Raw genomic sequence first — 12,611 nt, 5'->3', positions numbered from 1 at the left:
GCAAATTGCATCCTGCCTCTTCCTTTTCTGCAGCCCAGCACAGCCACCCCTGTGGCTTAGCCACAGCTCCGTACAGACTCTGTGGCTGGTGGGCTTCCCCTGGCTGCCCGGCCAAGCTGTGCGGGCTTGGCGTGGTTGGGGTAGGAGCTGGCAGCTCAGATCCGATGCCTCAGGGAGGAAGTGGGCTGAGTGAGGCAGGTGCACAGAGGAGCACAGGTGAAGATGCCAAGAGGGGAGGCAGAGGACACCGGCCCACGTGGGGTCTCCAGGCTGTGCATGGGCATCTGTGAAGATGGCTTGTAGGGACCCTCTGCCTCTGCCCTGCGTGTCATCCCGGCTGCACAGTTGTTGCTGACAGACCGGGACCCTGGCTCTCTGGGGAGGGTCCTGCCAGGGGGCTCCTGGTCAGCCCTGCCTGTGGTGTCAGCGCTGCGTGGAGCACAGCAGCTCTGCATGTGACCTTGACCTCTGCGTCCTTCTCATCTTGCAGCCAAGGGCCCTGTGGGGAGTCTCTGGACTGCCACGTGGCCCTGGCAGCCTACAGAGCTCCCTCTGAGTCTCCTCTGTGAGCCCCCACGTGGTCACCAGGGTCCCCTGACACTGTTTCATGGTGATGGCATGGCCCCCGGGGGTCCAGGCCTGAGAGCTGACCGGCTGGTGGGTCAGTGAGTCATCAGGGTGAAGACAAGATGAGAGTAAAATTAAGATGAAAGTCTTGGAGTTCCTGCCGTGGCGCAGTGGTTAACGAATCCGACTAGGAACCATGAGGTAGCAGGTTCGGTCCCTGGCCTTGCTCAGTGGGTTAAGGATCTGGCGTTGCCGTGAGCTGTGGTGTAGGTCACAGACGCGGCTCGGATCCCGCGTTGCTGTGGCTCTGGCGTAAGCCGATGGCTATAGCTCCGATTAGACCCCTAGCCTGGGAACCTCCATATGCCGCGGGAGCGGCCCAAGAAATAGCAAAAAGACAAAAAAAAAAAAAAAAAGTGAAAGTCTTGGTCCTTGACGGCACTGAGGTTGCGTGTGCGACATCACCTCCTACCTGCTGCCCATCTCGAGGGCAGTGCCTCCCTGGAGCAAGGATGTCAAAAAGATCCTGGAAGAGACTTCCCTGGTGGCTCAGCGGGTTAGGAATCCAGTGGTGTCACTGCTGTGGTTCTGGCTTCCGCTCTGGTGCAGGTTCCAGCTCTGGCCCTGAAACTTCGGCATGCTGCAGGTGCAGCCAACAACAGCAACAACGAAAAGAAGGTCCTGGATGGCGGGGGCAACGAGGAGGATGACAGCTGGCCCAACAAGGTCATCGGGGAGCTGAACAGAAAGAACGCAGAGGGCGACATGGCCCAGCAGGCGGGATCCGCATCGCTGGTGGGGCTGTGCCCACCCCGCCCCCTGGGATCTGCAGCTCGTGCTTCGGGTTCTGCCCCTGGCACAGCAGAGAAGAAAGACAGAAGAAGGAGGAGTCTCATGACAACATGGGGTTTGGGCTTTTTGAGTCCTGCTTCTCCGCCCATGAAGCCTTTGTCACAAGCATTTAAAAAAAAGGAAGAGAAGGCCCGAAACCCAACTGCTGCCAGCCTCACCGAGGTTCTGACTCCTCGTTGCTCTGTGATGCGGGAGAACTGGTGGGGCTGGGAGCGCTTGCTGGTGTTTAAAAGAAAACCGTGCAGTTGAATCGGCTGCGTCGGGGGTTGGGGGGCAGCCCGGTGCCCCCAGGGAGCTGCAGCCCGGTGGTCTGGCATGTGTCCTGGGCTGTGGGAGGCATGGCTCTCAGTAGGATGTTCGTTCAGCACGCGTCGCCGGGGACCTGAGGGCTCGGGAAGACAGGGGTCACCCAGGGGCGGACAAACCTCCCGCTTCCGGAGGGTGGCCCGGCCCCTCTGTGCTGGCTACGTGGCGGGATCGGGAGGTGTGCCGAGGGCCCGTCAGCCCCAGAGAGCACCCTACCTGTGTGTCGGGGTTGCTTCTCCTTTGTAAGTGCCACGCGCGCCTGGGGGGTTAGCTTGTGGACCTGCATCCGTCCCTGGTTCGGATCCAGGGCTGCGAGAGTGGGAGTTGGAGAAGGTTGTTTGGAAGGTGGGTGAGGAAGAACCCCCGGGGGCGTCCTTTGGAAAGGAGGGTCCCTGGCTGGGAAGGGCAAGGCTGGAGCACGCTGATGTGGGTGCCAGGCGGGAGGAAAGGAAGCTAGGTCGGGGCTGCTTGTAAGATGCGCTTCTGTGTCAGCAGAAATCTCACCAGGCCCGGGGCCAGACAGCTGGCCTGGGTTGGATTGCCAGCCTCCACCACCAGCTGTCACCTGAGGCAAGTTTTTGGCACCTGTGCCTCAGATTCCTCATCGGTAAAGTGGGGAGATTAACAGTACCTCTCAGGAGTTCCTACCTGTGGCAGTTAACCAACCCGAGTAGCATCCGTGAGGACGCAGGTTCAATCCCTGGCCTCGCTCAGCAGGTTAAGGATCTGGCATTGCTGTGAGCTGTGGTGTAGGTCGCAGATGCAGCTCAGATCTGGCGTTGCTGTGGTGTAGGCCAGCGGCTACAGCTCCGATTTGACGCCTAGCCTGGAAACCTCCATATGCCGCAGGTGCCCCCTAAAAAGACAAAAACAAACAAAAAAAACAGTACCTCTCAGAGTTCCTCTTGTGGCTCAGGTTAAGGACCTGACATCTCTGTGAGGATGTGGATTCGATCCCTGGCCTGATTTACTGGGTTAAGGATCCCACGTTGCCATGAGCTGCAATGTAGGTCACAGATGCGGCTCGGATCCATTGTCGCTGTGGCTGTGGTGTGGGCCAGCAGCTGCAGCTCCTATTCGACCCCTGGCCTGTGAACTTCCACATGCAGCAAGTGTGGTGAAAAGAAAACAAAACAGTACCTTTTTCAAGGGGTTAAATGCATCAAAATGTGTGAGGTGCTCAGAGTGGGGCTGTCATATTCAGTAAGTAGCCATTATTATGACCGGTGGTGTCCCCTGTGGCCGCTGTTGTCTTGAGTGTATAAGGCACCAAAGTGGCCCTGCTGGCCGGAGGGCTGGCTCTGAGCCACAGGCACAGGTATCTTCGACCTTCATGTGCCCAGGAGCTCAGGCTCTGGGCTCCCGTGAGGTGAGAGCAGGTTAGATATTAGCATCTACAGAAGGCACGAGATGAACTGGGGATGAGGACAGGAGGCCAGGTCTGGGCATATGTGTTGTTGGATGCTGGGGGGAACGGGCAGGCTTGGCCTTGGCAGTGGGGCAGAGCCCAGGGTCTCAGTGTCAGCCCCGCATTCAGAATCTGTAATGAGATTTCAGATGCTTTTAAACTTTGTCTATCAGACTCTCAAAGTACCCAAGTCTCTTTAAAAAAAAAATTTTTTTTTTGGCCATGGCACAGCATGTAGAAGTTCCTGGGCCGGGAGCCACAGCAGTGACAATGCCTAGTCCTTAACAGCTAGGCTACCAGAGAACTCCTATCTGAGTCTTTTCTTTCTTTTTCTTTTTCTTTTCTTTTTTGAAGTTCCTAGGCTAGGGGTGGAGTCAGAGCTGCAGCTGCTAGCCTACACCAGCTGCAATGCCAGATCCAAGCCACTTCTGTGACCTACACCACAGCTCATGGCCAGATCCTTAACCCGCTGAGTGGGGCCAGGAATCGAACCTTCGTCCTCGTAGATGCTAGTCAGATTCATTTCTGTTGCGCCACCACAGGAACTCCCTGGAGTCTTTCCTTAATAGTGTACCCGGCTCCTCAGCTCCCCTTCCCTTGAGACCCTGCACTTAGACATCTGGACTAGAGTTCCCAGGTGGGGGTGCCACCGGCAGCAGCCATTCAGTTTCTGCAGCTCTTCCATCTGGGATTGAAAGTAGTTCAATTATATGAATATTGTATTGTGTCTTCCCTTTATTAAAATATTTTACTTTTGTAAAAATAAGATGGAGGCAAACTTTCATTAGAATGGGGATATTGCTGACAAGGAATGAAGATCCAGAAGTTCCCGTTGTGGCCTAGTGGTTAACGAATCCGACTAGTATCCATGAGGACCTGGGTTCTATCCCTGGCCTCGCTCAGTGGGTTGGGGATCCCGCGTTGCCGTGAACTGTGGTGTAGGTTGCAGACTCAGCTCAGATCTGGCGTTGCTGTGGCTATGATGTAGGCCGGCAGCTGTAGCTCCGATTAGACCCCTAGCCTGGGAACCTCCATATGTGGCGAGTGCAGCCCTAAAACAAAAAGACCAAAAAAAAGGAATCAAGATCCACAAATCGAATGCATTCTAGAAGCCTGTTGGACAGGAAGAGGCAGATTTTTAGCTCATGGGACTGTCCTTCAGTTTTGAAGGATGAGAACATTTAAAGAAACTCAGGAGGGGAGTTCCCGTCGTGGCGCAGCAGAAATGAATCTGACTAACATCCATGAGGATGCGGGTTCAATCCCTGGCCTCGCTCAGTGGATTAAGGATCCAGTGTTGCCATGAGCTATGGTATATAATAGGACTCAGACACAGCTTGGATCCTGTGTTGCTGTGGTGTAGGCCAGCAGCTACAGCTCCGATTCGACCCCTAGCCTAGCCTGGGAACCTCCATATGCCGTGGGTGCGGCCCTAAAAAGCCAAAAAATAAAATAAAATAAAAAAGAGAAATGCAGGAAATGTGTCAAAATTGGGATGAAAAGGCCAAGTGCCACAAGGGAGTGTGCACTTTTATTTTCTGAGTCCAGCAACCCGTCTGTCCACGGCAGTGAGGCTCACCACCCCCCCAGAGCCCTTGGAAGTTTCTGAGGATTTCGGGGTACACACGTTGTTCCCCTCTTTCGGGGAGAGCTGTTGAAAGGCAGCGGACTTTTCTCGGCGTTGCTTGTGGTCCTCAGCCTATGCATGCTTGCTGGTCTGCGCAGGGAGCTGTGTCTGCTGTCGGGTCCCTTCGGGGTTTTAAGGATGTGGCAGAGGAGGGGGCAGTGGGGGGCGTGCAGGGGCCTGTGCTTGCCCAGAGCTTGTGGACCGGAAGGACAATGAAGAAGCCGCTCTTGGTGCTCAAAGGGCCATTTGCGGGCTGGGATGACTCTGCCTCCATCCTCTCAGCTCTCCGTGGGGGGTGGGGAACGCAGCCGCTGGGGAGCTCGCTGAACTTGGGAGACGGCGCAGAATCCGTGGCTTCTCTGCGAGGGGCCTGGGGGGTCCCATCTCTGCGCAGGAGCTGCCCCCTGAGTCTGTAGCTTTCGTAGGTTTTAACATTCCTCTGAAGGCGCCTGGGAAGACCTGCTCCGGGCGTCTCTCCTTGGCTCACCGATGGCCGTCCTCCCCCCGAGTCTCTCCACTTCCCTCTATGTGTGTCTCTGCGTCCACATTGCCCCTTTTTATAAGGACACCGGTCCTATGGGCATAGGGCCCACCCTACCCCGGGGTGACCTCATCTTAGCTGATGATATTGGCAACCGCCTTATTTCCAAATAAGGTCACATTCTAAGGTTTGGGGGGTTAGGACTTCAAAATATGAGTTTGGGTTGGGGGCGGGGACACAGTTCAGCCCATTACCAGCCTTCATCAGATTTTCAGAGACAGAGGTGATCCAGCAGGGCCTCGGGGATCTCTGAGGTCCCCCTCTGCAGTCTCTCAGAGGAGATGGAGGGACCAGTAATCCACGGGCCTTAGCTGATGTGGAGCCGCTCGGGTGTCCAGCTAGATGTCCCAGTTGAAGAAAGCTGACGCTGGCCTAAGTCCTTCCTGCGTCCAGTGGGACTCTCCCGTGCAGTAGGAACGGCTCCTTTGACTGACCGCCTGCATGTGCCGGGCACCGTGCTGGACCCTCCCTGCTCACATCACTGGACTTGGTAGCAACTTCAGCTGGAAAGGGGTTGTCCCTAGTTTACAGACTACACCCCGAGGCCTGGTGTGGTTGATGGGCACACAGCTAGTAGGTGCCAGAGGCTGAATTTGAACCCAGGTCTCTTGACTCCAGAGCACGGGTCTTGCCAGAGCACCCCATGTCTCTTGACTTGGCGTCTGATTTTGGCTGTGAATTGTCTCAAAGCCTGCCTCCCTCCCTACAAGGGGAAACAAAAGCCAGAGTTCGAAGCTGCTGCTGCAAAGACTGTCCGTCCGTCCGTCCATTCACTCATGCATTCGTTCATCACAGAATCACCGCACACCTCCTGCGTGCCTGGCCATGTCCTAGTGGGGTAGCATTAAACACACCAGAAAAATATCTGTGAGGGATGAAGGTTTGATGAATGTTGTGACAGCTGTGGACAAGTCTGCAAACGTGGCCATGGCTGTGAGTGGCAGGTTGTGGCGGAGACTGGAGACCAGAGCAACCGGGGGTGGGCAGCCCAGCATCTCTGCAGACTCCCTAATCCCCTGCCTGGAGACCTGCCCAAAGAGCTCGGCGCTTACTGGACACCCGCTGGCCTCAGGCACCCCAGGGTGTGGCCTTCACTGCCTCCTCAGCTGTGTGGTTCAGGGGCTTGGCCACCCTGCCCGGCCGCTCACCACGGACCACTGCCGGGGTCCCCACTGCCATCGTCAGCTCCCTGGATGCAGGAAGATGTTTTGCTGCCACCTTGTGGGCAAGAAGATCCCAACCAGTGTTGGAGGACCCTGTGGCTCTGGGACCACTCTGGGCTTGGGAAGAAGCCGCAGCCTTGGGCTTTCAGGAAAAAGCTAGCCCTTTCTGGGCTCCAGGAAGGACCTGCACAGGCGGTCTGTGGCTGCACGGCCTCCGCTGGGCACACCTCCACACTTATCAATGGATCACCCAGCAAATACTTGAAAGAGACTAGGTACAAGGTCCTGTGGATTCCTGGGCTGGAGGCCGCCCTTGCTCTTCCTCCCACCAGCATGCTGCTCCTGCGCCCTCCCCTCGCAGGGGTCTTTCTCTTTCTCCCCAGACACCCTGGGTTTGGTAGCGCAGCCCCGCCACCCCCAGGCCATGGTTGCACATGCAAGCACCTTCTTTCAGGTCTGCTTAGCAGGTGCAGCTCACCAACTGTGGGTACGTCTAGAGTCAACTCTTCTGATTTGGCAGCGCTCAGTGCTCAGCCTCTGCACGCTCAGCCTCCAGGGAAGCGGCTCCATCCTTACCCAGAATGTACACTGCAGGCGTTGCAAGAGATTGCGTCTTTAGTGGCCCCAGAAACTTGCATGCGGTCTTACCCCTACACGGCAGGTTCAGCCTGATGTTTCTGATGACCTTCAGAATCAGAGAACTGCCATGAGGACTAGTTTTATGGGATTTCTGTACGGTTTACATGGTCCTAGCCTGGAGCTTTTTAGGATGGTGCTAATTTCCTTTGGGCTGTGTGCAGTGAGCCAGAGCAGAATCTTGTCAGATGGAACTCAGAGACTTGTCCCTGCCCCGAGGGACAAGGAAAAGAGGTGTGTGCCTGCGCTGACCTTTTTGGCTGGCCGGCCTATATTTATGTGTAGGCAGACGTCCTTCTCTGGCTGGTTTTCCTGAGTCAGGAGCGGTTTCTGGGAAGAGGGAATAGGAAGGAGGGGACCAGATGAGGAAGAGGAAGCTGTTCCAGGTTTGGGGGGTGACCCAGGCTGAGCTTTTTGCCTAGAGAGCTGTAGGCGCAGCGGGAGCTGGGAGCTGCTGTGTCCTCTGAGGATGTAAGATGCTCTTTCACCTCCTGGACTGGGCACTGCTGCCTGCCTTCCTGCAGCCCGTGTGTATATGTGTGTGTGTGTGTGTGTGTGTGTGTTTAAGTCACTGGGGGCCTTTTCTTCTATCCCACTCTGCTTCTCTCCCCCGAGGTAGCCAGCTGGGTTCTAAAGCAGCCCCTCGCTGGTTGGGCGCCTTGTACCCCATCTACCCGCAGTCCCCGCTTGTCTCCGATAGCTGCTGGCCTGTGCTTGCATTTTCCTTGGCTTGGGGGGGAGGGTTTGGAAGGAGCAGCCTGATCTTTGGGGGAGGGGTAACCGTGTATGTGTTTGTGGGGTGGGGGGACAGACACACAGGAAGATAGGGAAGTTTGGTGTGTGAGACTTAACCTTGGGAATGTGAGTCAGGATTCCTGGGTTGCGTTCTTGTCTCCACGCCTGCAGGATTCTGGGAAAGGCTCTTCTGCAGAACCGTCTATTATGTGGGGGCTCTGCACCCCACGGAGGAAGAGGCCATCCTCATCACTGTTAATAACCAGTCCCAGGGAAACCCCACATCACCCCTCACCCCTGCGCCTCTCCAGGCCCGGGAGATCCAGCCCAGGACTTGGGAGTTTCCGGCGCTGGGTTCCGAGGGAGCACCTAGGATGGAGAGGCCCTGCCTTCCTCAGGCATTCCCCCCCCCCCCAGCCCCTCAGGAATGTGCCACTTTTATCTTGTACTTTGCTTCTGACCAGGACTGGGGAATTCTAAAGCACAGAGGAACAGGCACGTTGGGATTTGGCTTGGACTGGGGGCGGAGGGCGGGGTGTGTGTGTGTGGAAACTTGGGCATATGTCTTTAGAGGAAACGCAAAGCCCCCTCATCCTTGCCGCCACCTAAACTGGTTTCTCCTGATCTGCCTGTGGCCTGTGTGGATTGTGATAAACTGGCTCATCTCCGGGGCCTCGGAAGGGACTGTCTTTAATTGCAGTGGAGAGCCCGGCGCCGTCCCCCTGCCCCTGGCCCGGGGCGAGCCCTGTGTTTCATGAGTGTCTGGAGCAGCCCCCACTCGTGGAATTCAAAGGGCGTTGGGACCGGTGCTACAGCCTGAAGCTTCACCTCTGCCCGGCCAGCCCACCTCTGGGCAGCCTCTGGACAGGAGGTGAGAACCAGCAAGCCAGAGGAGCCTGGAGACTTGAGGAACACAGAGGTGACTCACTCGTCCACAACTGTATGGTCCCCGTCCAGAGGTGACCTTTTGATATTCCCTTGCCCTTAAGCGGGACGACACTTAACCTAGTCCAGATGACTTTATAATCTCCAAGGAAGACGGCAGCCCGGGTCATTAACAGAAGAGCTGATTGAAAACATCCAGCAACTCCCAACCCCAGCATGTCTCCGCCAAAAGCCAAGAGGGGCTCTCTCCCGTTGAGGCTCCCCGTTTTCCAGATGAGACTGGAGCCCAGAGTCGGCACACGACCTGCCTCCTGACTCATAATTTAGGCTTCTCCTGATTCCCACTCTGGCCGATCCCCTTCTGCTCCTTCCCTGGAGAAAGGGCACATGGCCCGCTTCTCTCCCAAACCGAGCCCCGAGCCCCACGCGCGGCGGGCCGAGGACTGTTCATTTCTTTGGCCTGCTCTTAATGACAGCTCCTCACCTACCTGCCCAACCGAGGAGGAGCCCTGGGCTGGAATTTCCTGTTTTCTGAGGGCTCCGGGGCTGCCCCGGCAGGCCGGCTCCCTTGCCGCCGCCGTTCCTGGGTGTTCCAGGCCGGGCTTGCCGCCTCGCTCTCGGTGCTGGGCTGGCTCCCAGCCTCTCCAGGTCTGGGCTTGCCGGCTGCGAGGTGGAGGCGTTGAGGGACTCGATCGGCCGACACCAGGTGCCCAAAGGCCGGAGGTCCGTGCGCCCCGGCCGCGGCCCCGGCCCGGGCCCAGCCCCGCGCCCCTCGCCATGGGCCTGGCCTTCGCCCGCGGGCCCTGAGCATGGAGCGGGGCTGGCCGCCGGCGGACAGCTGCAGCCGGGAGCGGCCCGCCGCCTGCCGCCGCGCCCTCAGCGTCTGCGACTCGCTAGACCTGCACGGCGCCCCGGCCGGCCGCGCCGCCTCCGCCCTGCAGGCCGCCCTGTGCGCCGCGCGCGAGCAGCCGGCGCGACCGCGGAGCGTGTGCTCTGGCGGCCCGGGGCCAACGCCGCCGGCGCCCGGCGCCCGGAGCCTGCTGCTCGGCTTCTTGCGCCCACGCCTCGGCCGCCGCGGCCCCGCCGACGGCTGCCCGCCGGTTCCCGGGCCCGCGCTCTCGGGGCGCCCGGGCTCGGCCGCGCCCAGCCCGGCGCCCAGCCCCGCTCCCAGCCCCGCGCCGGCCCGGCGCAGCCGCCCGCGGGGGCCCAGGCGCCGCGGCCCACCAGCATGACGTTCCTGGAGGTGAACCGTCTGGAGCTGGCGGCCGAGGCCGAGGCCGCGGGCGCGGGGCTGGGCCGCGCGGGCAGCGCGGGCTTCCTGCGGGGCGCCTCGCTGTGGAGCAGCCAGCGCTGGCAGGTGCTGCGGGGCGGGCGCGGCGCCCCGAGCCCCCGGCGCGGCCTGTCGGCGCTCAGGAAGAGCTTCAGCTTCCGCCTGCGCCGCGGCCAGGAGATCCGGCGCGCCGAGTCCGGGCTGCTGCCCCGGGCGCGCACCCGCAGCGACGGCGACGCCAGCTCCCTGGGCGCCTTCCCCAGCCGCCGCGACCTGCTGCTGGGCGCCGAGGCCCCGCGCGCCGCGCCGGAGCCCGGCCGCCCCCGCACCGCCGCCGGCCTCTGGAGGCTGCTCATCAGCCGCTTCCGCCGGAGGGAGCCGGCGCCCGCGCCCGCGCCGGCCGAGCCGCTGTGGACCCGCCGAGCGGCCCCGGCACCCGGGCTCCTGGGCGCGCCGAGCGGTAAGCGGGTGTCCTCTCCGGTTGGAGTCCGGGGTCGAGAGCGGGTGCGAAACAAACCGGGAACCTACCTGCTCCCTGGGAGCGGTGGGCGTGCCGCGTGGGCCGGGGGCTGCGGCCGGGGCTGGCCGAGGGAGCTAGCGTGGGGCTGGAGAAGTGGCCGCGGCCGAGGACGACTTCCAGGCGCGTCCAGGCAGGGCCGCGCGGCGCCAGCACTGGCCCTAGCGCGGGGGCGTGAGAGCAGGACGGCAAGGCCCCTTGCCCACTTTGGGTGCGTGTGGAATGGGGGCCGGGAGGGATGGAGACGCTCTGGGTGGGACTAGTTCGCAGCATTTCTAGAGCCCTTACTTCTAGCTGCCTTTGCAGATGAGTTTAGCGACTGTTTATGGACCTGGTGGGCATAACTACTTTTTGAGTTAGTCTGGGGAGGGGGAGCTGGCCAGAGGACGGCCATTACTACCTAATGGATAAAGAAGAGGGGCCTGGCCACGGCAGGGCTCTGAGTAGCTGAAGTCAGGCAGGAGCTGAGGATGGATGGGAGAGGAGCCGGGAAGGCAGGTCTCTGGCAAAGAAAGGGTGGTGGCCTCCTGCCAAGGAGGAGCCCGGGGAGGAGGGCCAGCTGGGCGGGGCAGATCGCTCCCTGCTGGACCTGCCTCGCACACAACTGGGCCAGGTAAGGGCTCCTCCCTCTAGACGGGTTCCTGGAATGTGGTGGGCGGCCCCACCCCAGAGGGTGAGCTGTTTCTACTCGCTACACAGGCTGCCCCCCAGCCTGGCTTGGGTCTGGCAGGGAACCTACTGCAGCAGCCTCTCACCAGGTGGGGGGTCACCTGGCCCCGTGTGGCTCTAGGCGGGAACTCCTCACCTTGCTGCAGTGATAGTAGCCAGGGGAACAGAGAACTGTCCTTATTCTGTTCCAGTGTGAAAGAACTTTTCCTGCTGCCCCCTAGGGAAGTGGGCATGAGGGTTGTTTTCTGGCTTGGCCTAGGAAGAGGCAGTGTAGGGACAGCTGATGGTGGAGAGCAAAGGTGTGTGTGCGCGCCGTCCCAGTCCTGACGGGTGGCCTTCTCTCCTGCAGACTCCTTTGTGAACAGCCAGGAGTGGACCCTGAGCCGTTCAGTGCCGGAGCTTAAAGTGGTGAGTGAGGCCCGTGGGAGTTGCAGGCAGTCCTGGGGCTGGGGGTGCGGGCTGGAGTGAGGGGCCAGCACTGCCTCCCCGCCTCCAGTCCGCTCCTTCTCTAGGCTTGGCCTCTCCCCGCAACCCCTCTCTTCCCGATCGCTCTTTCCTTTCCCATCTTCAGCACTGGCCCTCCTCCTTCCCAACGGGTTTGCCTCTCCTGCCCCATGTCCTTCCTCCTGCCTTCTGACCGCTGCTCTCACGCCTTCCTCTCCCGCAGGGCATTGTGGGGAACCTGTCTAGTGGGAAGTCGGCCCTGGTGCACCGCTATCTGACGGGGACCTATGTCCAGGAGGAGTCCCCTGAAGGTGAGCGTGACGGGCTGGCCTGGGCTCTGCGGCTGCGCTCTGCTTCCCGCTGTCTGTGGGGGGGCCTCATCCCCTCATCCCCTCGTCCTTCTCAGTCCTCTCGTCTCTTCCGTCGGAAGCGGGGGGTTTCTCCTCTGTTGGGCCCCCGTGGGCTCACTCTTCTGGTTTGAGGCCTGACCTTGCCCTCTGTCCTAGGGGGTCGGTTTAAGAAGGAGATTGTGGTGGATGGCCAGAGTTACCTGCTGCTGATCCGAGATGAAGGAGGCCCCCCTGAGCTCCAGGTGAGGCTCTTGCCCCAGCCTGGCCGGTGGCGCCCCTTTCTCAAGGTTCCCAGTTGGGACTGGGCAAGGCGGCACGTGGGGAGCAGGCGGTGACATTCACCTGGACAGGTGAGAGTGGTAATTCTGCTCGGTCCCCCCTAGTTTGCTGCCTGGGTGGACGCGGTGGTGTTTGTGTTCAGCCTGGAGGATGAAATCAGCTTCCAGACAGTGTACAACTACTTCCTGCGGCTCTGCAGCTTCCGCAACGCCAGCGAGGTGCCCATGGTGCTGGTGGGCACACAGGGTGAGCAGGCCTCAGGCGTCGCTCAGGGCTGTGGGTCCCCAGGTGGGCAGGTGTGAGGAAGCCCAGCTCCCCAGCCTCTCCCGGTGCTGAACCAGCCCTTGTCATGTCAGCCCAGA

General features: G+C 60.1%; 1 protein-coding gene across 10 annotated transcripts in view; it reads left to right on the top strand.

Moving 5' to 3' along the window:
- The window catches only part of AGAP3 (ArfGAP with GTPase domain, ankyrin repeat and PH domain 3), a 63,436-nt gene that overhangs the window by 24,991 nt on the left and 25,834 nt on the right, over window positions 1-12,611 (top strand). For 7 of the 10 annotated variants that reach the window (XM_021078867.1, XM_021078868.1, XM_021078866.1 and 4 more), the window contains 4 exons: window positions 11,526-11,584; window positions 11,844-11,931; window positions 12,127-12,212; window positions 12,354-12,495. In XM_021078867.1, coding sequence (XP_020934526.1) covers window positions 12,474-12,495 — 22 coding nt within the window. In that variant the 5' untranslated portion in view covers window positions 11,526-11,584; window positions 11,844-11,931; window positions 12,127-12,212; window positions 12,354-12,473. Of the gene's footprint in view, window positions 1-10,425; window positions 10,451-11,525; window positions 11,585-11,843; window positions 11,932-12,126; window positions 12,213-12,353; window positions 12,496-12,611 lie in introns of those variants that run through there. The other 3 variants (XM_021078865.1, XM_021078864.1, XM_021078863.1) reach the window with 1 other exon arrangement.

This window comes from Sus scrofa, chromosome 18 (genome assembly GCF_000003025.6).
Source record: "Sus scrofa isolate TJ Tabasco breed Duroc chromosome 18, Sscrofa11.1, whole genome shotgun sequence".
In the NCBI taxonomy this organism is placed as follows: domain Eukaryota; kingdom Metazoa; phylum Chordata; class Mammalia; order Artiodactyla; family Suidae; genus Sus; species Sus scrofa.
This window is presented reverse-complemented; position numbering and strand designations above follow the sequence as displayed.